Source organism: Canis aureus, chromosome 8 (assembly GCF_053574225.1).
Source record: "Canis aureus isolate CA01 chromosome 8, VMU_Caureus_v.1.0, whole genome shotgun sequence".
Taxonomy (NCBI): Eukaryota; Metazoa; Chordata; class Mammalia; order Carnivora; family Canidae; genus Canis; species Canis aureus.
Genome location: NC_135618.1, coordinates 58,750,414 through 58,777,838, shown reverse-complemented (window position 1 = coordinate 58,777,838; position 27,425 = coordinate 58,750,414). Strand labels below are relative to the sequence as shown.

At 48.1% G+C, this 27,425-nt stretch overlaps 1 protein-coding gene across 2 annotated transcripts in view; it reads right to left on the bottom strand.

Moving 5' to 3' along the window:
• KATNIP (katanin interacting protein) overlaps positions 1 to 27,425 on the bottom strand; it is a 195,523-nt gene that overhangs the window by 138,939 nt on the left and 29,159 nt on the right. Inside the window, exons 3-4 of one of the 2 annotated variants that reach the window (XM_077907115.1) lie at positions 7,106 to 7,180; positions 3,480 to 3,556 (exon numbers count right to left, since the gene is read on the bottom strand). In XM_077907115.1, the coding sequence (XP_077763241.1) occupies positions 3,480 to 3,541 (62 nt within the window). In that variant the 5' untranslated portion in view covers positions 3,542 to 3,556; positions 7,106 to 7,180. The remainder of the gene's footprint in view (positions 1 to 3,479; positions 3,557 to 7,105; positions 7,181 to 27,425) is intronic. The other variant, XM_077907116.1, reaches the window with a different exon arrangement.

Below are 27,425 nucleotides of genomic sequence, written 5' to 3'. Positions count from 1 at the left end.
GACATGAGGATGGAGTGGGATACCAGGCTGCAGCTCCGGCTCAGAGACTGGCCCATGCCAACAGCCCCTCCCCCCACCCCGGATGCTGGTTCTTCCATACCTTCTCTGCCTGAATCTCCTTTTGGGGCAGTGGGTTTACATCTCTCATGGGCATGTTTTCCTATATGTTTCCCTCAAACCACCTTTTCCAGAGAAGAAATAACACTACTGCTGGACTCCTGGATCTGGTCCAGCCCCCACCATCTAGAGGGATGTTTTACAGTCCTTCCCTGCCATCAGCCCTCCAGCACTCGGCCCAACCTGGTAGCTCTGTCGTGAGTGAGCCGGTCGGGTGTGATTACATCTATCATGAAGGTGAGTGACCAGAATCACTAAGGATCCTCTGGGAGGGTTCAGGCAGGAGTGACCTGGGACTGTCACATCCTCCTCTACCTCCCTTGGTCCTCTCCTGGAGCACATGATCACATTCTGCTTCTTTGGGAGTGGTTATAAATGGGTGGCCTTGTGCTCACCTGCCATTGCCAGGGCAGTTCCTCAAGGGCAAGGGCTGTGGGGCAGAAACCTGTTCAGTCTGCCTCGCCAGCAACTCTTCCCTATCCTCCAAACCAGCTCTTCGGATTCCTTTTGGGAACCGCTCTGTTCTTTCCCTTACTCTGTGTGGTCTGGGTGACACTCACTCCACTACCCAGGTGAAGGAGGTAGCCAAGGAGTGGCCAGTCAGGCCATGCCAGTTCGCCAGGCACCAGGGGCAACTGGCTCGGGGCTGAGGCTGGGGCCCTCCTCAGGAATTCAGCCCAACTATCAAGAAGTCCTCTCTTCTCCTTGAGGCAGGATGCAAGGGTGAGGCCACCGGTGGCTGCCTTGGCTCCCATGAAGGAGGCGCCAGCCTGAGATGAGTAGAGTCAGAGCCAAGTACCTGGATACAACTATACCTGAAGCCAGAACATTATCCCAGATTTCTTAATTTCATGAGCCAGTAAGTTTCCTTTTTTATTTAAGGTCCATTTACCTTGAGTTTCTGTCCTTCCTGTCTCCCAACCACCGGAGTACTAACTAATAAAGTTGATGCCTTCCTCATCACAATGCTCTCCTTCACGTTGTTGGTAGTGCTAAGCACCGAGAAGGCACTCAGTGAAATCCTGAATGAAGAAAAGAATACCACCCACAGCATTTGTGGCAGCTATGTTCTGGGCAGGACACTCCTGGGAACTGGCTCCAGTTTTTGCACACCCTCCTGTCTCAGGTCACAGGGCAACCCAGATAAGCAGGCTGGGTTTTCATTTCCCTCTGTGCACACCATAAAGCCCAGAGGCTGGCTTTCTACCAGGTCATATAACTAGATTTCCAAGTACACTGCGGTTTATTCCCACAAAACCCTTCATTGCAAAACTGGCAACTCTGGCAGATTTCTCCCCTCTTGATTATTTATGACAATATTAAACAAAACATAAATCAGAAAGTCCAGCCCAGCTCTACCACTTCCTGGCTGGATGACTTTGGACAAACAGCTCACTGCTCTGGGTCTTTTTTGTCTGGAAAATGGGTGCAGTGAGTATAGCTACATCACATCAGTTGGGGGAGGATAAACTGAAGGGATGGGGCTCAAGTGCCTGCATGCAGGAGGCACCCCAGAAGAGGTGCCTCCAAAGCAACAACTGGTGGTAGCTCAGGGGGCCACCCAGTTTTCATGTCTCCATTTGGAAGTGTTTCTAGCTCTACCTTCTGAGCTCCTGTCATCACGCCAGCTCCCTCTGGGTGACAACGTATCCCCCAAATTTTATGGCAACTCAGCTTTGACATATTTTTTAATTGCCTTTGTGCTGCAACCTTGTCTCTGGATATTCTCCTCTATGCTATCGGCTGGTAGCCCTTTGATGGTGCACTTATTGATCCTCTGATTAATGAGAAGCAATTTGCTCCTAAGGAACTATGACAATGTCCTCCCAGACAAGTCACACGTACATGATTAAACGATCACTCAGGTGTTCGGTGGCACCATCCAGCCTGCCAGGAATGGAATAAAAACACCCCGCTCCACGGCATTAATGATGATAAAAACCCATGCTGGGCTAATCAGCACAAGCCTCCCACTACCATAGGTGGAGCTGCCCCTGGGCTGGGGAGATGAGCACAGAGTGGCCTGGCACAGAGGAAGGACACTGTCTGGTATGTCTAGCTGCTCCTGGAAAGTTTACCTGTTCAGGAATTCACCACCAGGGGCCACACGGCCGGAATAGGGGCATCTAGCCACTGTGGGCTGGTGTTGTTAGAGATAGATCCCAGGCACCTTAGTGGAATTTAGTAAAAGGGTCGGTGCATGGGAATGCTAACTCCTGTATAAACCTGTCTGTGCAACATGCCAGCAGGGCCCCACCTGACAAGAATTGGGTGTTGGGACAGTCAGATGAGGGCTGAATGCACAACAAACAGGATGACAACTCCCAGGCTCTCTTGCCTGTAAGACCCCGAACTCATTCCTATAACACAAAGGCCCAGATTAGGGCTCTCCCCTCCCCACTCCCACAGGTCTGTTTTAGGGGCCTGCAGCATCCTGCGCATTGTTTTGAGTTTTAAGTTTTAATCTGAGTGCATTACCAACATTTTAAAATTCAGGAGATTTCACAACCCAAATCCAGATTTCCAGCTTCTCCAGCAGCCTTGGAAGATATGGACCCCTGGGCCCAGGCTCCCACAAACAACAACTGGCCTGAGCTGAGCAGCTGGGAAGTGAGAATCCCAGGTGCCCACCGACTCTACTGTGCTGTGCTGGCTTCCTTCACTCACTGCCCGGCCCCTCCTAGCATCTGAGTTGCCAACCCAGCTTAACCTGAAACCTAAGGCCTGATAACAAACCACAGTGAACTGACTGCGAACCTCCACAGGCCCCATGAAGGCAGTGAAGAGGTGATGCCTCTTTCCAACCAGACCACACTGCTTTGCCCTCGATCACTAAACATTGCATCTACCATAGTTCTCCACCCCCCCCCCCCCCGCCCGGAGGTAGCACACCAGAGTCAAAAATAAGTACCAACTAAACTTTAAATGACATATTGACCAACTTTAAACACAGATGTGAAACGACTCCACCTTGATCTAATGAGGCATGATTATAGGCTCAGATTTCAAGGGCCCGTCAAAGCTTGGGAGATGGCAGACTGGGCTATTCAGGTGACTAATGCACAGGCCCTGCCAGGTTCAAGCTTTTCCATGACAAAGCCACTGTCTCCCAGAACAGCAGCAGGAAAGCAAGAGGTGGTACTTATATGTGGAACAGTTTGCTACTGCTCAATCAAAGATGCAATTAAATCAGTGAGGGGAGAAACAGGAGCTGGGATTGTAGATAATATTCCAAGCCTCTGAGTAGAGGCTGACTGCGCCCCATTCCTATGTGACACAGAGCCTGCATGCTGTCTAATAAATCGAAATCGGGTTTTTATTTGGCTAATATTAAGGGCTGCCATTGAGCAGGTTCATCTTACCGGTTCCTCTGCTGAAGCAATATTAAATACTCATCATGTTTCTCATCGAAGTCTGGCACCATGTCCTTAGTGTAAGCCTGAAATGAAGAAATCGAGCAGTGTGATATCGGAATGTGGGGAATTATTTACTGAGGCAGGAGGCTGAGAGGCCAGAGACTGAGCTTGACGAAGGCCTGGCTCCCTGGGCACATCACTCAGGCGACCCAGAGCCCCAGAGATGGTCTGAGGGTCCCATGGGTCTTGAACATACATAACCAACAGTCTATAGAAAGGAGGAGGCTGGTTCTCTGGTCTTGACACTGTTTGTTCCACCCGTGCCCTGTAAGAGCAGGGGCTTGGGCTAAATTTTAGCTTTTATGTTTTCTCCACATTCATTATTTAGCTACCTGAATTATCATAACCAGATGTGACCCAAATCAGTTGCTTAAGAAGGGATCTCATTCTTCTCTTGCCATGGCAAGAGGAATGCATGCTTATTAGAACTCAGTCATTATAAAAACATGATCCAGACAGTGAGGGCGCCTTCAAGAACAGACACTTGGCGGCTTAGACCTCCTCTTTGGGCAACAGAACTCTGGATTTCCTTTAAAGAACCACTCATCACCTTCCTTCAGTTCACTGACTTTGTGAGAGGCCCTAGAAACTTCCTTTGTTGGCCTCTTGGGTCATATGACCTTGGCCTTAGCCTTGACAATCCACACAGTGCTGCCTGCAACCACAGTGATTCACTGGTCTGTGCATGAGCCATGGCCTGAGCCAGGCCCTTGAAAGTCAGCCCTGAGCCTTTGCTGATCCTTTTGGGGGAAGAGCTGCTATCTTTCCATTGGGGAGGGGCTAGGCTGATGAGACACAGGCCTGGAACTATCTGAGAATGAGGTCAATAACAGAGAGAGCAGGTGCATTGAGAGATGGAGACAGATCCTTAAAGTCGTCACTTGACACCTTGGATCCACTCATGTCTGAAGAAGTATCTGGACAATTTAGTTCTTGCTTTAGAAGTTTCTGCTGAGTCTCTATCGTTTGTAGCCAAAAGAATTATGTCATATGTACCATAAACTGACCATTAGAGATAACCCCTATTCTAATTTTCTATAGCTTTATGGAGGGATAATTAATGCAGAATAAACTATACGTGTTTAAAGTGACATATGTATATGCCAGTAAAACCTCCATTATAACTTGATATATATTCCCCTAGATGTTTTTATCATATACATATACATACATATTTTTACATACATATTTATAAACACATACACAAACCCAGACATTCTTTTTTTTTTCTTTTGAGGGGGGCTCAATCTCATGACACTGAGATCATGACCTGAGCCAAAATCAAGAGTTGGACGCTTAACCAGCTGAGCCACCCAGGCGCCCCCACAGACATTGTTTTAAACAAAAATAGGATCATACTATAAACAATGCTCTTTAATTTTCTCTTTCTTAAATAACCTTTTGTTTTATTTTTTGCCAAGGGATGGATTAAAGAGACAATATAGGCTTGGTTCTGGTCACAAGTTTCATGGATTAAGTTTTAAAAGGCAAGTAAGACATTTGCAATAGAAATGCAGTTTGTGTGAAAATCCTAACTGCCACCATGGGAAGAAGAGAAAAGAAAATCCCCATCATTCTCCTCTTCTCAAAATCTGGCTTTAAGACCACAACCCTATCCACAGGTGACCCATAACCTCCTTAACCAAATATATATAAATAGCCTTTCCTGTGCTCCTCCTTTTCAGTTGCTCTGGGCCATGGAGGACTGCTGACCTCCCCGTCTGTCCCCAAATTCTCCTCCTTCGGCTTCTGCAGTTGTAAATGAGCCTCTCTGCCCTCCGATGCCTTGTCTGGCTTCCCTTCCCTTGTCTTGCACCGTCTCTGTCCATTTCACCCCTCTGGGCCTCTCTCCTCATCTTCTCTTTCCAGTTACGAGGAAATGGGCCCTCTGGATGGAAACCCGAGGTCACTCCTGGTCCAGTGCTGACAGCCCAATCCCCTCTCTTGTCTCCTTTCCTGTAGGACTTGTGTTGTTGCCATCTGCTTACGTCTTCCTTGTCATCCCACTTCCCACAACCTTTTTCCCCCACGCCCTACTCTTTGGGCCCACTTGGGGACAGGATGAAGTGCTCTCCTTTTCTCTCCTGTCCCAATGTCCCCAAAACTTCTGAGTTTCACTGGGGTTTCCTGCTAGTTCATCTGGCCAAACAATCAGGAAGTGGGCATGAGGAAGGAAATGTAAACAAACAAATTAGCAATAGTTGACCCTATTCTCTTATTTCCCTGGCTTCCTGAGATGCCAGGTGACTTCGTGCTCTCTGGGACTGAGCCCTGCCTCACTCGCCCTGAATGTGAGAAGAGCTCAACCTCAGCCCTCTGAGAGCTGTTTGCAGGACACTGGGTCTGGGGAGGATCGTCAGTCCCTTCCAAAATAGCATGTGTCTGATGTGGAGCATTTCCATATCCATGATTCTCCTTTGATCTTTGCAAGAGCTCTTAAAGTGGTTATTATTACCCATTTAAGATACAAAGAAACCCATCTCACGCATCTTCCGAGAACACCCATCCTACTCCATGGCAATTTACATAACCATTTTGAAATATCAAAATGACCACTGATAGATTATGGTGTAGAATGGACACTCAGTGACATTTTTAGATGAAATACAAGATGACAAAGAGAGCTCAGCTTGTGATGGGCTGCCCTAGGCTTGTACCTCAGACCATCCGAGAATGCATTTATTCGCCTCTGCCGGGAGAGTGATGTATCACAAAGCCTTGAACAGCACAGGCACACATCCAAGCCGAACTTCTCACCAGCCCCGTGCTTTTCTGTGCTTCTCAAATGCTAGAACTAACATGCACACAAATCACCCGGGACTAGGTTGAAATGCAGGTTCTGACTCTGGGTAGGACTAGGGGGGAGGGGCCCATGTCTGCATTTCTAACAAGCTCACAGGCAATGCCCATGGGCCACAATTGGAGTAGCAAGCCCTGAGCCTAGCCCACCTCTAATCAGACGGTCTCTGAATTCGAGCTGGGGAGAACATGAGCTCTGAGACCAGGCCTGGCTCCAGAGTAGCAACACTGCCATTAGTTTATTCCTCTGTTAAAATGGAAGTAATAACAGTACCTGTCTGGTTGGATTTTTCTTTCCCGAATAGGGTTACATGTGGATTGGAAGCAATAACAGTGGAAGGGACTTAGCATAGTACGCCACACATAGAAGGTTCTCAGTGACTATTTAGGTATATTTGCATTTATAGAGCTCCATTATTTAAATAGTACTATCTTAGCTTCCCCCCTCCCCCCCATGCTCATTCCTACCTGGCCGGCCTTAATTATTCTACTCCCTTTTCCAGAAATCTACTCCATCCCCTCCAGCCTCCACCCAAATCCTCTCCAGGGCCCAGCTGGGTTCCCAAAGCCTCCACGAAAACTTCCCTTGCCATTCTCGCCCCACTCTCTTCAGCTCATTCCGAAACCCTGCAATTAGCATTAAATTATATACAATACAATGTGCAATAGTACGTAATTAAGTGCTAAGTTGTTAGCATTTAACTATATATATTGCTCACCAATTATCTGGGGATTTGGAGACTTGGGGGTGAACCCTGAACTCCACTACATACCTTTGCTGAGCCTCAGTGGCCTTGGTCTGTAAACGGGGGTTAACAGTAAGGTCAGAGGGCAGCTCTACAGCTCCACTAGGAGAAAAGCAGAAGTGATTTAGGATCCTTTCCTGTCTTCTCACTGATTCCCCAGCCAGATTATAGGGGGAGGATAGGGGAAGAGTCTCAGCCTCACCACCATCCAGCTGTAGGATGGTGAGTACTGAGGCTGGCTAAGCACCAACTTGGTTCACTCTCACTCACTCCAGCCCTAATCAGAAACCAGACACAGACCCTCCTCAGCACCACACACTTCACTTTGCGGAGGCTTTATGTGTCTGGCTAAACCTGGAGACGTTTGTATGGGAGGCACCCCTAGAAGGTGTGAGACCCCTATAAAGTGCCAACTTCATCATCACCATCTTCCAGCAAACATTGATCCAGTGTTGTCACACATGCACGAGGGTTTAACAAAAGCTTGGACCCACTGTGTGTACTCATCTATAGGCCATACTCAGACACCAGTCTGGGCCCTGCCCCGCATGGTCCTGTCGTGCCTGGTACGGGTGTTGTGCATCCAGTCAAGCAAACATACTAGCCAGGGGTCCTAATATTGAGGATGGTCTGCAGAGGCTTTTCGGAACACCCATTCGATTGAATGCATGAGGGTATTTTTCCGGGAAGAAAATCTGTAATTTTCAACAGATTACCCAAGGCATCTGAGACCAAAGAAAGAAGACAAATGATCATAATCAAATGTATAAAATGGTATGCCAAGGATTTGAATGAGGGACCTAGGAAGTCTCCCCAGGGCATGGCCAGGCCCTAGTCTCCCAGGGAAACAATCAGATACTCAAAACCTAACCATTTCTCCCCCACCTCCCTGCCACACCCTGGCTTGGGCCCCCTCATGCTCCTGCCCTCACCCCTGCAGTCTCTTCTCCCTGCCGCAGCTAGGGGGTCCTGATGAAAGCTAAGATAAATCATGTGACTCCTCTGCTCGGGACTCTTCACGGGTCCCAGTGGTCAGCAGGGCCCTGGGCCTCTACTCATGTCTCTGACCTACCTCCTACCACTCCTCTCCCCTCCCTTCATCCCAGGACCCTTGATACTCAGCATGCTCCAGCCTTAGAGCCTTCAACTCACCAGTCCTGCATGATATGCTGCTCTTCTCCCAGATAAATACCCAGATTGCTCACCTCCTTCAAGACTTGCCTCACATCTTACTTTCTCAGAGAGGTCCTCCCTGGCCACCCTATTTAAAATTGCAAGCCAGGGGCACCTGGGTGGCTCAGTTTGGTATCTGCCTTCCCAGGGTCATGATCCCAGGGTCCTGGGATCAAGCCCCACATCAGGCTCCCTGTTCAGTGGGGAGCCTGCTTCTCCCTTTCCCTCTGTCTGCTCCCCCTGCTTGTGCTCTCTCACTCTGTCAGATAAATAAATAAATAAATAAAATCTTCTAAAATAAAATAAAATTGCAAGCTGTGCATCACATCTTCACTTCCAATCTCCCTAACATACTATCTCCTTTATCTCATTTACTACACCTCTTATGTATTAATTCCACGGAGGCAGGGACTGGGTCTGTTTTGATCATTTGTGTCTTCCAAGCCCCTAAGACAGTGCCGGGTGCACAATGCACCCTCCCTAAATACGGGTTGAGTGAATGAATAAATACAGACACATTTGAGCTGGGATTTTAAACCTGAAACATTTTCTGGCCCACAAGAAAAGGGAAAGGCATTCCAGGCAATAGGGTCAGTATGGGCAAAGGTGTGCGGGGGCGGGAGGAGGCTTGAAAAAGCTTGAAATGTTCCCAACTGGCCAGAAGTTGGGTTTGACAAGAGGTGGGTGTGGAGACTGCGCGAGTTAGCTATAGCAAAGGGTCTTTTTTTTTTTTTTTTGAAGATTTATTTATTTATTTATTCAGAGAGAGCGAGAGAGAGGCAGAGACACAGGCAGAGGGAGAAACAGGCTCCATGCAGGAAGCCTGACGTGGGACTCGATCCCGGGACTCCAGGATCACACCCCGGGCTTCAGGCGGCGCTAAACCGCTGTGCCACCGGGGCTGCCCTATAGCAAAGGGTCTTAAGGTGTTTGGATGTGACATGGACACAAAGTGTCAATACCACTACTGTTATCCTCATCATCTTTATCCCTGATGCCAGCCCCAGAGACGGTACAGAACCTTATCAATGGCCATACTATTAGTTCTCTTTAGGGGAAAAAATGGAATTGGAAAGAAATGCCGAGAATCGGCTATGCTTAAAGGTGCTTGACAGAGTCTATATTTCAGGAATCACATGCTCCTCTGAGGCCAGAATATTGGAATTCTCCTAAACAGGGCTGACTTAGCGAGTGCCAGTGTGTGAGCTGCATTAACAAGCAGCTGAGAGCTGCAGACTCCGTCTCCAGGGCTGGTGAATGCCGGGGACCTAGCCTCACTGGTGTCAGGTCCCAGCAGGGAAGAACACGAACTTTGGATGGTTTAATAATGAGGCCTGAGGCACTGCAGAGTTCACAGAGCCCCTCTTCTACCCTACCTCCCCCCAGGCTCACGCCCTAACCTGAGGGACAATTTAGGAGCAGAGCCAATGCTCCAGATTACTGGGGCCCAGCTCTGCAGGCTGCCATAGCTGCCATTTCTTATGCTCTCTGGGGATGCTTATGGTGGCTGTGTGCAGTCATGCTACGCTCTGAGATCATTAAGCCCATTTTACAGGCTCTGAAAGCTGAGGCAAATGGCCTAATGGCCACAAAGCAACTAAGTGGAGCTAAGGCACATTTGCTATTTGTCTATTTCATTTCCTTCTGGTTACATCACCTCGCTCTTCCTTTAGGAAACCACTTCTCCTCCACTCTCAGTCCATGTGGTACCCTGGCCAACCAGGGACTCCATCTCCCTGGCCATGTGATTGGCTCAGGGCTAGGCATGTGCCCTCATGCCAGGTCAACAGACTCAACCAAGGGATTGACTGGATTCACTGGACAAGTCCCCGTGCCTCTTCCCCCAGAATTATTAGTTGATAGGAACAGAGAGCTACTAGGGCCATCATGAAGGAAGTCATTTTTATCAACTGATTAGGTGTACCATGGTGAACATCCTTGTGTGTTTCATGGCGATATCTGTCCAAGAGTGAAGCCAACACCAAGGCAGCTGGCTGCTGGGTTGAGGACAGAAAGAGATGGACCACAAGGAAACCAGATCCTCTTGATCATATTTAACTCCCATATCCAGCCATGCCTGAACCCAGATTTTAGCTACATACCTTTTTTTTTTTTAATATCTTATTTATTTATTCATGAGAGACACAGAGAGAAAGAGAAGGGCAGAGACACAGGCAGAGACAGGCAGAGGGAGAAGCAGGCCCCATGCAGGGAGCCTGACATGAGACTCGATCCCGGGTCTCCAGGATCATGCCCTGGGCTGAAGGCAGTGCTAAACTGCTGAGCCACCTGGGCTGCCCAGTCACATAGCTTTCTTTACTCAAGCCGATTTGAATGGTTTGTGTGTGTGGGAGAGAGAGAGAGAGAAAGAGAGAGAGATTCACAACACCTGAGTGAGTCCTGGGTGGCACAGCAGTAAAGCCAATACTCAGGACCGCCTGAATCTAAAGTCTGTTCTGTGACCTAAGGCTCAGAGGAGTAGTCAGTAGAGGATTACAATGATCCCTTAGGGAATGGTCTCAGTGATGGCCCTAAATCCACAATAAAAGACAATCCCAATGTATCCCAAAGTACTAAACTCCTATTCTCCCTTCAAAACCCACCCCCAAATGCCAACTGCTCTGTTCTCCTAACAATCCCATTCTTTAGAATGCCCATGATGTGTAGTTAAGTCCTTAATGCAGATTAGCCGAATGAAAAAGGATAGTTTTGAGCTTCCTTTTTACCGTTCTTGCTAACAACATATCCCATCCTCAAAACAGGAACAAAAAATGCTCTGCATTCAGTATGCTCCATCACAAAAGAAGCTAAAGCATCGGCAGATACTACCCCCTAGAGGTTGGAGCGAAATAAGGCAAGGCACAGCAGCAAAGATTTGAGTTTCTCACGCCCTGGGTAGACTGGGTTAACAAAATCACATGCTTTGCACACACGAGATGAATAATCATAGGAAGAGTTTGGATTATTTCTCAAATACCTTAGACTTACACTGATTACTTCACTACCCTGCCATGTACCATCATTTATTGCTACCAACACACACCTGGAGATTTTATACTTGGTGCCAGGGTTTGTTGAACATCGATGCAGATCTAGAATCTAGGATTTCCTCCTGGACTTCAGGACACTGATACAGACACACTGTTGTCTCTGTGAAAATGTTTTTCTTACGTACCTACATAAAAAATCATTTTCAATCTGTATCTGCTAGAAAATAATGAATGTTTCTTTTTAATTCTCAGAAAAGTTTTCTTGTAAGAATGCAATGTTGTGTTATAAACTATCTTTCAGGCTGGCAAATATAGATTTCTCTTTTTAATCCTGAATGAGTTTACTTTAAAAAAGGAAATTTTATATTAATGCCATAAATGGAAAATCATTATCACCTGCCATAAATAGAAGGCAGACATAAATATGGACCTACTGAAATAGCACATGTTTTACGAGCCACCTACAGTGCCGTGGAAGAAAGCGAACCACACACTGGGAAACTCCAAGCCACTCTGCAAGCTGGACAGCACTGACCTCATTTTACAAATTCATTTGTTCGCTCAATATTTATCGAACGCCTATTCTGGAGAAGAACAGTAAGCACATCAAAGTCTCCGCTATTACATTCTAATGAGAAGAGACAGGCAATAAAAAAAAAATAAGTAAATAGGTAGTATTTCAGATGGTGCTAAGTGCTGCGGAGAATGGAAGGCTGGGGAGTGGGGGTAGGGGTGGGAGGCGCTATTTTAGCCATGGGGTGAGAGAAGGCCTCTGCTAAGGTGACATTCAAGAAGAGGCTGAAGGAAGTGAAAGAAAAGCTGTGGGAATCTGGATAAAGGGGTTTTCCAGGTGGCAGGAGCAACAAGTGCAAAGGTCCTGAGGTGGGAGCATGATGGCATGCTGGAGGAACAGAGTGAGCAAGGTGGGGCGAAGGGGAGGATTGGGGTGGACCAGGGCAGAGGCCATGCTGAGGACTCTGGCATTACTCTGAGGTACCAGGAAGCTCTTGGAGGGTTTTGAGAAGAGCTGGCTTCACCGCATCGAGGTTTATGTGAGTTGGGATGGGCTGGGGCTAAGGAGAGCTCTGTAGGGGGTTTCGGCTGGCAGGATCCCTGGAAGCCCGGTCTGCAGCACTGATGGAAAAGGTCTGCTCACTTCTGCACTCTCAAGCTTGTGCTAAACTCATTCAGACGGCTGTTACGCGTCAGAGCCTTCCAATCCTGCAGGACGGGCCACTTAGCCTAGCTGGGATTTTCTCTTCTCCAATGTCTTTCACCACCACTTCATCTGCACCAACAACTTTTCCTTCTAAGGGAATGAATCTCCCACAGAACTCATCCATCCCCTGGTGGTCAGAAAGGATGCTCACCCCTTAGACAGGGGCCGCCTCTAGCCCTCTGAAGAGGCGGGAACACTCAGGGGCCCCTTTCTATTTATTCCACAAATATTCCTGGAGCTTCTCCTATGGGATGAGAGCTGTGCCAGAGACAAGCAGAGATGAATGGAATCTGGCTCCACCACCCTGCCTGACCTCACTCCTGCCTCCTCTGCCCTGCCCCCAGGCTCATAGCCCTTCTGGCTGTTTCTCAGAGCAGCTGAGCCCTTTTAGAAGGTCTCCTCCTTGCTTGTGGGCATGGGGGCCCTTCCTGGGGCCTCTCCTGACTCCCAAACCTTCTCTCTGAAAGTATCTCCATTTGTTAGTTTGTGGTATGGGCCGGGACAGCAGAGCCAAGAAAGGAGGGCTGTACCTCTCAGCCCCCAACCAGGGCCTGGCACACACAAGGAGCTCGCAGAGTATTGTGGGAAGGAGGGAACAAGAAAGAAAAGAAGGAAAGGAAGGCAGGAAGACGAGATCCCTGTCCTTAAAGAACTTAGCAGGGCGGTCCCTGAAACACAAATGCTTGGATGCCGTGGGATAATTGCTACCAACGGGAGGCATGAATGCCAAGGCCCAGGGTGGAGAGCGTGGATGCCGGGCACCACCCAGGGCTGGGCTGGCTCTACAGAGGAGAGGAGAGGAGACAGCGCCAGCTTGTAAAGGAGCTCACTAGATGGTCGGGGAAAGGCAGGGGAGGGACAGGAAGGGCATCCAGGCAGGGGATAAAGTGTGTAAAAGCATAGGGCAAGGAGCCCTGGAAGCGTGTCTGGGGGTTGGGATGGAAAATGTTCAGAGCACACTGGTTTGATCTCAGGGGATAGCCAGAGGGACTAGCCTCCGACATTTAAGGTCTGCTTTAGCCTGGTGAAGGGCAAAGCCCACCAAGTCAGTGACAGGTGCTGGGGTGGTGGCGGGGCGGGAAGGGGGGGGAATCCCGAGGAAGGGAGGGGAATCTCATGCTCCAATCTGGGGCAGTAGAGTGGGCTTGAGGGCCTAAATTCCACATCCTCTCACCCACTACAGTCAAATGTTTGCCAGGTGAGCTCATGGAGATCTAGGATATAAGGAAAGCAGGTCATATCAGCTCCCATACCCCCATCCCCTCCCCCAGACCGCATGGGACCATGATCCTTTCCTTCCCTCTCTTTACCCCCTTGACCCCCCTCCTTCTTTTCCTCAGGAAAAGCTCTCAGGCTTCCTGAGCACCTCCTGGCCTGTGCCAGGACAAGTTCCCTTGCCTTTGGAGCTGATGCTTTTGGGAAGGCGCCCAATTTTAGACAAATGAGCCTGCCACCATATATATGTCGTGTACCATTTCAAGCACTCTGGAGGCAGATACAGGACACCCTGAGCAGTGTTACAGGGACACACATGATAACAGCAGGGGGGGCAGCTGGGGCTTCATGGAGGGCCAACACAGAACCAAACATGAAGGGTAAACAAGGTAATTAGGGGCAGAGAAGAGAGTGTGTTCCAAGCAGAGTGGACACACATCGGAAGGCCATGTGGCAAGAAGGTGCAAATAACAGGAGGGACAAGAAAGCTCCGCGGGGCTGGAGACAGGAAGGGGAGTGGGGGAATGACATGGGCTGAGGGGCTGGACCACCAATGCCATGTGGTCCACAGCAAGATTTGCCCTCAACCCCAGGCCACCAGGAAGCCACAACAGGTTTTTGGAGCAGAGGTAGGGGACGTGGGAATAGGACGATGGAGGTGGCCAAGGATGGGTGCTAGGAGGAGGTAGGAGGCTGCTCTGGGTGTTCTGACAACAAGAGGGGTCAGCAAATGGGGGAGGCAGGGAGAAGATACTTTCAAAGTGAAGGCACAGGGCTGGATGACGGTTTGGAGAAAGGACATGAAGGAGGAGAGATGCTGAAGGCTTGCAGTGTCTGGCCTGTGTAATGGGAGGCATGGCATTGTTATTCTCTGAGCACTGAAAGCTGGCAGGGAGCAGGGATGACTTTGGTTTGGGGCAGCTGTGTTGAGACACTGAGGCACCCAAGAGGAGTGGTTCATGGGCTAGCAGTTGGGTATAGAGGTTTGGGGTTCAAGGCTTCATGGCACAGTGAAGATGCACCTTCCTCCCTGCTCACCCCCATCCCAGGCAGGGTTAGGTCTGCCCCCAGTGGTGCTCCTGGCTCCTTCTCATGGACCGCTCTCTGTAGGAGCTCTCAGCCAAGCTGCTGTGGATGCAGCCCAGATGACTCCCAGGTACCGGGACCAGTGATGGTGGGCAGCTCACAGCTGATCCCTTCCCAGGAAGAAGCCAGGTGATGCTGGCTCTCAGACACGGGTTGATGCCAAGGGTACAAAGACTGAGGCTCCTTGTCGGAACTGGGAATGTCTCTGAAGCTCCACCCATCCCAGAGTTTACTTTGGGATTACCAAGGCCAGATTACCACTCAACTCCTTCCTCTGCCCAGTCTCACATCATTCCAGAGCCCCCCCCCCCCCCCAACAACATATCTCCCTCCTAGAGTCTGCTTCCTGGGGAGCCAAGATAGCACATCTTTCCTCCTTGACCATGAGCTTCCAGGGCACGGCTGAGTCTTGTTACATTAAAGACATTGACAAATGCATTTTGGACAGCATGAACAATAATGATTCAGCCAGGACTTCCTACATGGTCCGGAATGCAAATAAGACAGACCCGAGTCCCAAAACTATGACGAATTCCTTGCACCATAGGATCCAATTTTTAAAAATTTATTTATTTGAGAGAGAAGGAGAAGGAGAGAAAGGGAGAGGGAGAGAGCAGGAGCAGGGGGAGGGGCAGAGGGAGAATAAGAATCCTTAAACAGACTCCTTGCTGAGCCTGATGCAGGTCTCAATCCCTGCACCCTGAGATCATGACCCGAGCCAAAATCAAGAGCCAGTGGCCCAACCAATTGAGCCACCCAGGCGCCCCCACAGGACCCAATTTTTAATTCTGAAATATGGTTGCCATGGAGGTATATGACATAGGCCCTCAATTCCCGGGTCTTCATTGGACTGCCGAGCAGCTGGGAGGGGTGGCTGGGACTTGGCTCTGGAGCCAGATGTCTGGGTAGGAATCCCATCCTGCTTGAGTGAGTGGCAAATGGTACTTGTGTCTGAGTTTTCTTGGCTGTCAAACTGGGATGATGTTCTAGCAGCATAGTGCATAACAGCCAAAAAGCAGAAGCAACCCGGCTTGTCCTTCAATGGATGAATGGATAAACAGGGTGTGCTATCTCCATACAACAGAATGTTGTTAGGTCACAGAAAGGAATGGGGTGCTGACACACTACAACATGGGTGGACCCCGAAAACATTATGCTCAGTGAGAGATGCCAGACATTTATATGAAATGTCCAGAACAAGCAAATCCACAGACAAAGAGAGCAGACTGATGGATGCCAGGGCCTGGGGGAAGGAGAAATAGGGAGTAACCACTAATGGGTACAGCTTTCTCTCTGGGGGGATATACACATTCTGGGATTAGGTAGTAACAATGATCGCACAGCACTATGAATATGCTAACTACCACTGAAATTGTGCACCTGAAAATGGTAAATTTTGTGTTACGGCAATTAGATCTCAATAAAAAACAAAAGAAATAGGTATGATGGAAAGCATCCCCCTTATAAACATAAACTGTTCAGAATATGGCCTGGCGTGTAATAGATGATCGTTACATGTTAGCAACAAAGATGATGCTGATTAGAAATATTCAGAAGTTTCTAGCTCCAGCAGCACAAAATCTGAACTCCTGGTGGACCCCCAACCCAGCTCTCTGAGCTAACCCTGAAGGCATTTTATACCACAGCGGACACCCACCTGAAATTCATGGGAAGATGATGTAATTGTTTTAAGGACGCCACTTTCCTTTGCCCGTGTGGGCTGTGGCTGAGCTAAACTGTTTCTGGGGAGAGCAGCTGGGTGTAGGATTTGGTCTGCCTCCAGAGAGGGGCTGCTATCACACCCTCAGAACAGGCGCTGGGTTGGTGACAATCACAACCCTGGTTGTGCGCCAACCTTAGATGCGGCGTCACGGGGGGGCAGGCAAAGAATGTTGTCAGGCTGGTGGCGGGATAAGAGGCCCGATGAGTGAGGAGCCGGTCTGCTCTAATAAAAATAGTGTTTTTATAATGTCTTGACCAGTGTGTTTGTCAAAAGGGGATGACTTCAAGCTGGTGAGGAGGTCTAGGAATAGAAACTGGCTGGCAGGGAAGAAGCCAGGCTTGTGGGCTGTAGGAGAGACAGCATTTCGTTTGTGCAGGAGGAAAGGAAAGAGCAGGGAGGGTCTCTTCCAGCCCCTAGAGTAGCCTGTGTTCTGTCCCAAGGCTGGTTCTAAGAGTGGGACAGCAGCCCACAAATTCCATGGTCTCTGTTTCCTCCTCGCTCCTTACAACCCACAGCCCACTACTGAGCTCTGCTCTAAAACACAGATCTCTGTAGCTCCCCTCATTAAAAACCTGCCAAGGCTGGCGAGTCAGGTGGCAGAGGCACTTTGGGGGGCTGTATGGCAATATCTATCAAAACAAGACCAAACAAAACCTGGTATTGCTTCTATCTATTCAGACCCAGTCATTTCACTCCTTAGAAGACTCTGGAAAGACACAGGTGCCCGAGGAAAAATGTACAAAATGCTAATGCCCTCCCATTGGAAAAATGGCCAAATAACTCACAGTCTGGCCCTACCATACCATAACAAGTTAAAACAAACAAACAAACAAACAAATAAATAAAGACCTAGGTTCATTTGTAACACCAAGGATGGATCTCCAAGACATAGTTCAGGAAGGATAACTACGAGTTACAAAAGCACATCGCCCAACAACATATTCATTATGACACCATTTTGTTACGATACACACACTCCCAAAGCACGATGTGTATTTTACAGATACACTTGGGTATATGGAGGCCCAGAGAAAGGTCTGGAAGGGTGCATGCTCCCAACAACAGTTACAACAGAGGGGGAGACTGGGATTTGGGAGGAGTGGGAATTGGCAAAAGGGATTTTAAGCCTTATCTAGAGGCTTGAAAATAATTTTCTCAAGGAAGTTGTTTTCATGTATTACTTGTGTAACTAATGACCTCCACCCATCCTACTTCCCTTCTCAAAAAAGAAAAAAAAAAAAAAAAAAGAGGCGCCTGGGTGGCTCAGTCAGTTAGGCCTCTGACTTTTTTTTTTTTTATGAGTTTATTCATGAGAGACAGAGAGAGAGAGAGAGAGAGAGAGAGAGAGAGAGAGAGAGGCAGGGACATAGGCAGAAGGAGAGGCAGGTTCCCCTCAGGGAACTGGATTCTAGGACCCCAGGATCACGACCTGAGCCAAAGGCAGATGCTCAACCACTGAGCCACCCAGGTGCCCCAACCTCTGACTCTTGATTTTAGTTCAGGTCATGATCTCAGGGTCCAGAGATCCACTCCTGCTGTTTGGCTCCATGCTAAGCATAGAGCCTGCTTACAATTCTTTCTGTGTATGCCTCCCCAGCCTCCCCCAACCCATCTTCCCAACCCCACTAACCCTTGCTCTCTCTCTCAAAAAAAAAAAAAAAAAAAAAATCAATGGTTTCACAGTCTAGATAGATGAAGCTTGACATGGCTTTCCCTTTGAATTCCAGATTTTCATATCCAGTTGCCTGCTCGAGGTCTTGACAGGTTTTAAGCTGAATTCCTGGTCTTCCCCCTAAAAGCTGTTCCCACCCCTTCCTGCTTCAGGAATTAATGAATCTTTTTTTCTGGGTACTCAGAACCTTAAAAGCCATTCTCGATCCCTCTCCTTCCCTCCCACCCAGAGCCAGTCCAACAGCAAGCCCACCTGGCTCTCCCTTCAGAGTGCTCAGGATCCAGCGCTTTCTCTATACCTCCACTGTCCCCGATCACAGCCATCATCACCTCCACGGGGGATTCTGCTGTAGCCCTCAGCCATCTCCAGCTTAGGCCCCTGCCCCAGAGTCTATTCTCTACACACATCCTGCTAAAATCTGTTTAGTTCTGACCTTCTCCTGCTCAAAATGCTCCTGTGGCTCCCTCCTCACTCAGACAAAAACCCAAGTCCTTATAAATGGCCACCAGGCCCTGTAAGACCCAGCATTTACCCCTGTGTCCTTGCCTCTCACCTCCTACCTCCCTGCCCCTGATCCCCCCCACCCAACTGGGCCACACAGTCTCCACCCTCAGGACTTTTGTCCTAGCTCCTCACCCCCTGGCCAACATCCTTTAGACTCTGATCCCTTCTCAGGAAGGTCCTCCTGAGGACCCCCTCCCATCCCCCATGCCCAGCACTCCCCACCCCCTTCCCTGCTTTGTTTTTTCTCTGATACCCTTCCTGTCTCACTTATTCATTTGTTCAGTGTCTACCTCTAGCCACCAGGACACAAGCTCCACAGATGTGTATCTACTTCTTCACTGCAGAACTGAGGGGACCCAGGACAGTGCCTGGGACATAGCAGGTACTTGACAAATATTTGTTAAGTCAATATATGAAGGTGTAAACAAAGTTTTCTCTCTGGGGCCTCAGTCACCCCCCCTTTGCTCAAAGTACCTATTCTTTGCTTCTCTCACAATGAACTACTTACTCGCTGGTCCTTCAAGCTCCTGTATATGCTCATGTGTTTGCAGTTGTTCTTCTTTGCCAGTTACTCCAATCCTCCTGTCCATTCACTGTTCCAGCTCCGATGTCCTTTCCTCCCTGAAACCCTGGCCAGCCCACGGCCCCCATCGCTGCCCTGTTGGCTCAGGTACAGGCTTTCTCCTCTGGACTCCTGTACCTTCTCCCTGGTCCAGAGTTGATAAACTGCTACCATTTATAGAACCAATTACTCTATGCTGACCACATGGAGTTTATATGTATTATCTCACTGAATCGTTTTAACAACTAATAAAGCAGGTATTTGCATAACCTCCACTTTACAGTTATGGAAACTGAGGCACAGAGAGTCACCAGTAGAAAAGTGAAACACCAGAATTTGAATCTAGCTTTACCAGACTCCAAAGACTGTAGTTATACTCTTAAGGATCAGGTCCCTCCACAAAGTTGTGAGTTCTGTAATGGCATCTGCTGAATCACTAAACAGGCAAATCAACAAGCCAAGGAATCTCAGAGCCCCGAGCTGGGGCTGGACCATGGTGATGGCACAAGGTGGCCCTTGAGCTCTCTGGCCTGAGACCATGGTCAGCTCTTACTGACCCCACCACAGAGGCCGCCCTGGGACAATGTGGCCCAGAATAAGAAGCATGTTATATTGACATAAGCTTGAGCATCAGACAAAACCAGGGTCAAGTCCTGTCCTCTCTACTTACCAGCTGTGTGACTTTGGGTCTCTCACTTGTAAAGTGTGCAGGGGGATTCTGGACATTGCCTGTACTGTGGCCACAGGTTACAGCACTGAGACTCCTACAGGCCGCATCTGGACACTACTACCCCATTGCTAACTGGAGGTAGCTGGACCAGGAGCAGGCACCCGATCCGGGCAGGCCCCTAATCCTGGGGGAATTGGGATTCACATGTTCAGGGAAGATCTGGAAGCTGTCTTGAAAGGAGCAAACTCAGGTGTTGCTTGTGGGACTACTTTCTGCCAGGTGGACCATGAAAGAGAAAGCTGGTTTGTACCAAGTGAGAAGAATGACAGATGCTGACACAAAGATAAGAACCATAGAGAGGATTTTCTGGGACCCTAGAAGTCATAAGCTCTGGTTCACCATTCTTAACACAAGGTTCATTCCTGCCCTTGGCTTCTGTGAAGCACCCACACTGTAGAGTCTTTTTTTTTTTTTTTAAAGATTTATTTATTCACTTTAGAGAGAGAGAGAGTACACACGTGTGGGCAAGCAGGAAGAGGGGGCAGATGGAGAGGGAGGGAAAGAATCCTCAAGCACACACCCTACTGGGCACAGAGCTTGACATGGGGCTCAATTCCAGAACCTCGAGATCATGCTCTGAACTGAAATCAAGAATTGGCCACCCAACTGACTGAGCCACCCAAGCACCTCTACACTGTAGAGTCTTGTAATGAAGTAATATAGTCCTTCTTCTGCTAAAGCTAGATTGAAGTTATTGTTTGTTTGTTTGTTTGTTTTTTTTAAACCAAGTCCTAGGTAATGCAAATACTACCCTGCAGACTTGTTATAGAAAATAAAAATATATGAAAAGCACTTACCTCAGTGCCTGGCCTGTGGCAAATAAGACCCAGTACATGGATGCTAATATTATTATAATCAAGCCACAAGGACATAGGATTCCAGGAACTGGACAAATTAATCAACTTTGCACAGTCATCTAAATTACTCTTCCCCTGAAGGGTGGCATGCCATGAGGTTTTGTCCTTGGTCCTATCCCAAGCCATAATTTTATCAATGGCTAGATATGGCCATTGAAGCCTGTTTATTAAGTCTGCAGATGACATTCAGATGGGAGGCACACGGGATAAGCTGGATGATGGAATCTGCATTCAGATCAATTTCTACAGGCTAAAGATGGATCAGGAACAGCTTGATAGAATGCATCATAGCCAAGGTAAAGGTCCTATACAAGGAGAGGCACTAGGAGAGAAGTCTGGCTTAAGGAAAGCTCATGAGACAAAGACAGAGCTTTTAGCTAATGTGCTCAGTATGAGCTAACTGTGGTGTGGCTGCCAACAACTACCACTGCCACAGCGCACACAATGAGTGTCTTAGAAGTTTTGTCAGAGAAAGAGGAAGGGAACTAGTATGTTTCAGCACCTACTGTGTGGCAGGTCCCATGTTAAACTCTTGATGTACTATTTCAGCTGATAGTCTTGTGAATCTGTGAGGTAGGTATTATAATCATTAGTCCCATTTGATAGGTGAGGAGGCTAAAGCTTAAAGAATTGAATGGATGTGCCCATAGAGTAGAGAGCAGAGTTAGTATCTGAACCCAGTTTTTATTAGCAAGCACATGCCATCCCTATATTCTACATGGATTGGTTCACTGTTGGAATGTTCAGTTTGGTTCCAGTACAGTGTGTTTTTTGAGAAATATGAACCCGTTCAGATGGAAGTGGCCAGGAAGGCGAGAACTATAACAAGGAGTCACCCTGAGATTGAATCGAGTTAGGAAGACCAAGGGCAAGTACACACATCAGCCTCTCCTGGCCAAACCCACAGAAGAGCCACCCTTTAATAAAGTCCATAAGAGCATGGGAAAATGAGGAGGGATGCTCCTGGTAGATTAAAAATGTCAAGACATCCCTGAGAATGGGATGGCAAACAGAACTGGATTAATGAAAAGAAATATGGGCCAAATGAAAAGCTGGGAAGGTCTGTTATAAAAAGAGAAGGCAGTCTTGGGTTGCTCCAAACCCAGAGGCAACACATTCTCCAGGAAAAGGAGAGGCCTCAAAGTCAAGGTTCAAAGACACAGATTGCAAACTCCTGTTGGGGGTACTAACAGGTAGCTCTGTGCACCACCTAGCTTGGAGGATATGTGCCTGGAGGGGGGCAGGGTTCTCTGGGATAGAAAAGCAGGATATAACCAGAAGGAAATGGAAGATCCTGTGCTCAGAAGACAAACTATTACCTCCACACTTCTTGCAGCAAGCTCCACCCCTTTGACATGATCACTGGCGGCTAAAAAGAAATGCATCCAGGGGCACCCAGGTGGCTCAGCTGGTTGGGTATCTGACTCTTAATTTTAGCTCAGATCAGGATCTCAGGGTTGTGAGATTGAGCCCTGCACTGGACTCCACACTGGGGGTAGAGCCTACTTGAGATTCTCTCTCTCCCTGTGCCCCTCCCTGTCAGCTCACACTCTCTGTCAAAGAAGGGAGGAAGGAAGGAAGGAAGAAAGGCCTCCACAAAGAAAACAGGAGCTCACAGAACACAGAAGCACACATGCACCAATCACAAAACATTCCAGGAAAACTCACACCACGAAAGAGACAGGCCAACTCAACTAACAGAAGGAACAACAACCAAAGACAGGGATAATGATGCAGAGTATTTTAAGTATATTTAATATTCTTAGAGGGATAACAGGGGACATTGTCTCCATCAGACAAGAATAACCTAGTATGGAGAGGAATTAATTAGAAATCACGAGGAAAAGATTTAATCATCTAAATAAAAAGATCAAAAGACAGTGAAGAGCAGCCTAGAAACAGATACAGATACAGATAAAATCACTGAGCTGAAAGATCAGAGAGAGGCATTTACCCAAAATGCAGGAATAGGGACCAAGAATATTGGCAAAAATATAAACGACTGTTAATACCCACTATTTGCAAGGTTGCAGGCATTCTCAAATATTTAGGTTTTTCTTATGAGGCTATTTCCAGATTTCTTGCCACTGGAGCCAAACAAATCCCTTCTGTTAAGCCAAGGGTCAGCCAATTACAGCCTATAGGCCAAATCTGGCTTGCCACCTATCTTTGCAGATAGTTTTACTGGAACACAGCCACACCCACTCATTTACATATTTGATACGGCTGCCTTCGCACTATAATGACAGAGCTGAGTAGTTATGATAGAGACAGACAGTGTGGCCTGTGAAGCCTACAACATGTATTATCTGACCTTTTACAGAAAAAGCTTGCTGAGCCCCAACTTAGGCCATTATTAGCTGGATTTTCTGTTATGTGCAGCCAAATTCACTCCCAATGGAAACAATGAACAGAATTGTACAAACAGAATGAGGTCCAGAAAGATGAACATCTCACTGAGAACTGGTTATTTCCAGGGAGAAGAATGATATTGGGGTAAATTTCAAGGGGAATTTTTATTCAATGCCTAAACTTGGAATTTTTAAAATGACAACAATGAACCCGAATTGTTTTGCAATTTAATTCTTCTAATAAAAGAACTGAAGGTCTATACCACAGCAATAAGGAACAAACTACTGATACTCTTAAAGACAGATGAATCTCACAAGTGTTTTTTGTTTTTAAAAGGCTTATTTATTTATTTTAGGGAGGGGCAGAGGGACAGAGAGTCTTAAGCAGACAGTGCTGAGCATGGAGCCAGATGAGGGGCTCGAGGGCAGCCCAGGTGGCTCAGCGGTTTAGTGCTGCCTTCAGCCCGGGGTGTGATCCTGGAGACCCGGAATCGAGTCCCATGTCGGGCTCCCCGCATGGAGCCTGCCTCTCCCTCTCTCATGAATAAATAAATAAAATCTTTAAAAAAAAAAAAAAAAAAGATGAGGGGCTCAATCTCACAACTCTGAGATCATGACCTGAGCCCAAACCAAGTCAGACACCTAACTACGTGACCCAGGCACCCCTCTCACAGATATGTTTACAAGAAACCTGGGGCGCCTGGGTGGTTCAGTCTGTTAAGCGTCTGCCTCCAGCTCAGGTTATGATCCCAGCGTCCTGGGATGGAGCCCCGTGTCAGGTTCCCTGCTCAGCAGGGAGCCTGCTTCTCCCTCTCTCATGGCTGTTCCTCCCTGCTCATGTGCTCTCTCTCTTTCTCCTTCAAATAAATAAGTAAAAATCTTCAAAAGAAAACCAATAAAACATAAAATAAGTACTTACTCTGTGATTCCATTTATATAAAATTAAATACAGGCAAAACTTTTCTACGAGTCAAGACAGTGGATGTAGATAATACCCTTGGAGAGGTGTATGAACAAGAAGTTGGCATGAAGTTGTCTCCTGGGGAGCTAGGAATGTTCTATCTTTTGATGGGAGTAGTGCCAACACATGCATATGCAGTTGTATAAATTCTTAAAACTATGTACTTAAGATCATCCACTTCATTATACATAAGTTACATCTCAATAAATAAAAAGCGAAAAGAAGAATGGAAGTAGGCGTTTTCTAATTGTCTAGTAGCATGACCCTAATTCTGAAATACAGGTAGCTGTGCACAAAAAAGCCAGAAGGAAACATGGGAGCAAGTGATGGAGATTATCTAAGTGGTAGGACAATGACAGATTGGTGTACCTTTCTGTATTTTCTAATTTCACTACAGTTAGCATCCATTAGTTCTGGAATCAGAAAGAGATGGTAAATGTCTAATGCAGGCCCGACCCGGGTGGGTGCCTGCCAATGTGGACTGCACCAGCCCCACCTCTGGTGCTCCCCCTCCTGGTGGCACAGATGGATGGATAGGACGCCAGGATGGGCCACGCACACCTGAACAGCAGGTGCAGCTATGGTTCCAAGTACTTCACAAGCACTATTCTCTACTTCGCTCAGCAACCCCGTGTTGAGGTACTCCCTTTTCAGTTCCATTCTGCAGATGGGGAAATTGAGACACGGAAATATATAACGAAAGAATATAACTTGCTATAGGCCACACAGCTAGAGCCAGGATGCAAGCCCCGGCAAGTCTGAGCTAGAGCCCTGCCCTGTCCTTGACTATTCCTGCCATTCTATCTCTCTTGTGCCATCTTCCAGGGCATCGGCAAAGCAAGAGCAGCCCAAATAATTTTTTTTGGAAGAGTTTAGGTTTCAGGATGCCTCAGGGCTTAACAGGTTAACCATCTGCTTTCAGCTCAGGTCATGATCCCAGGGTCCTGGGATCCAGCCCACATCAAGTTCCTTGCTCAGTGGGGAGTCTGCTTCTTCCTCTCCCTCTGCTCCTCCCCGTGCTTATGCTCTCTCTTGCTCAAATGAAATAAAATTTAAAAATCTTTAGTAAAAGTAAAAAGAAAGAGTTTAGGTTTCTACATCAAAAAAAGAAACAGAAAACAAGTGGAGAGCCTCGATGAATTTCCTGATACTTTACAGTTTTGTGCTGAATCATATAGTGGGGGCAGGGAAGGGCACTACTCTTTTTATTGACCTCTGATTGGGCTCCAGCTGTCATTAACTGCATTTGGGGATGCAGAGAATATCAGATCTATCTCAGCTTGGCATGATCTGGCTGTCATTGCCCCTGCCTTCCTATTCGCTTTCCTGTGACCCCAGGAGGATGGATGTAGTCCTCCGGATAACTCTGAGCCAGCGATAGGGTCCATGGGGAGAAGAGGGAAAGTGACCTGTAAGAGAGCCAGTTGGTGTGTTCATCTCTCTTAACCTCCCTGAGGCCTCAAACTTGGGAGGAAGTACCGAAGATGCCCATTTTACAGATAAAGAAACTGATCCTTGCTCTTGGGGCCTCATTTCCAAGATGGCCAAGAAAAGGTAACAGCCACATGCAGCCGAGTTGCTGTGCCAACTGCACCCAATGTATGCCTCTGGACGAAGATATTAGGAAGCCTGTCATTGGTGACACAGCAGAGGCCACAGCCATAAGAGACATTTCCAAAGTGAGTGTTTTGGGCAACTATGTGCTTCCCAAGCTGTCAATGAGGCCCCAGTACTGTGTGGGTTGGGCCATTTGCAGCAAGGCAGTCAGGACTTGCTCTTGTGCAGCCCAGGTGGATCAAATACCCTCAACCCTTGGACCTGTGGGCGCTGCCCCACGACCCTGGGATGGTCACAGAACTTGCCTGAGGTCCCTCTGGGGTGAGGCATGCACTTGCCACTTTTCACGGTGCACAGAATATGGAGGATCAGCGTGGCCCTGGACTTGCTGCGGTGGCTGGGACAGCTTGCCTCTTTGCTGAGAGCCCAGGTCCCTCACTTACAAGAGGAGGAAAATGTTGCTCGCCTCACGAGGTCTCATGGGGATTTAACAACTGCACTACTGTCAGCCCCACTGTCCCCAGTGCGAGATGGCCGTGTGCTGGACAGCCACTGCCTTCTGCCTGCTGTCTAGCCTTCCCCACCTCCCTGTCTTCTGGTAACAGGATCCTGATTATCCTTTGGGAAAACACCCCTTCCTCAGCATGTGCTTCACATGGGGTCAACCCAACCCCACCCCGATCCCCGTCACTGGAGTGGTATAAAACCCTGGGCTGGCAATGCGTCGCACATTGCTCTCTCTAGCTACAGTTGTTGAAATAATTATAGGAATTATAGGAAGGAAAGGAGTGGATAAAGCACTTGTCACTTTTTCTGGGTATACTACATGCCAGGCACCGCTCAGAGCACCCCCGATGACCCGATAAGGTGGGCACCACCAGTATACCCATTCTACATATGAAGGCCCACAGGCAGATACGCACTTGGTAAGTGAGGAACTGGGATTCAACCCCAGGCTGTCTGGCTCCAGCGCCTGTGCCTTTCCCCCAAGTGCCCTCCAGCCTGGGGCTGCTGGCAGCTAGCTTGCTCTGAGATGCAACAGCCTGCTGGGGAAAGTCCTGTCATGGATGAGTCTAGAGGGACTGAATGAGCATGACTGCATTCAGCCGCGCCCAGAACTTTTTGGCTAGGTGAGGCAACAAATTCCCTTTCTAGATGAAGCTAGTTTGAGGAGGGGAGTCCAAGAGACAGCCTGTGAACCCTGAGGAAATGGATGTCACAGATGGATGGCTCTTGTCAGACTGGGGGACGCAGAGGAAATGGAGGCCCAGTGAGGGGACAGGAAGTGTGCCCATGGTCAGCAGTGGTGGCTGGAGCCCACATGGCCTACCACTGTCATGGCCCTTGTCCTGCTCTTCCAGAAGGATCCACAGACTGAAGGGATAGCTCTTACATTCTGATAGGCCCTTCCTCCCCCTGCAGACATACCTTTCAAGAGGAATTCGCAGGAAGCTCCTTCTCTTAGACAGTATCATTCTGTTTTCTAACCAACATTCTGTATTCTACAAAAGTGAATTTGGGGGTTGGGAGGAAAAAGGAGACACTTTCAAGGCAATTTCATGCCTCAGATCTGGAAATGGAGAAAACTCTGATGAAGCTCTGTTGAAGGGCACATTGTTTATCCAAAACAGACCTGGGAAGGGGAAGCTGTCAACATTATCTCTCTCTGGTCACAAATTGCGGCTCTCTGATGGGTTTTTCCTAGAGTTTAATCTTGTGCTGGAAGCTAAGCTGATACCAGGAAGGT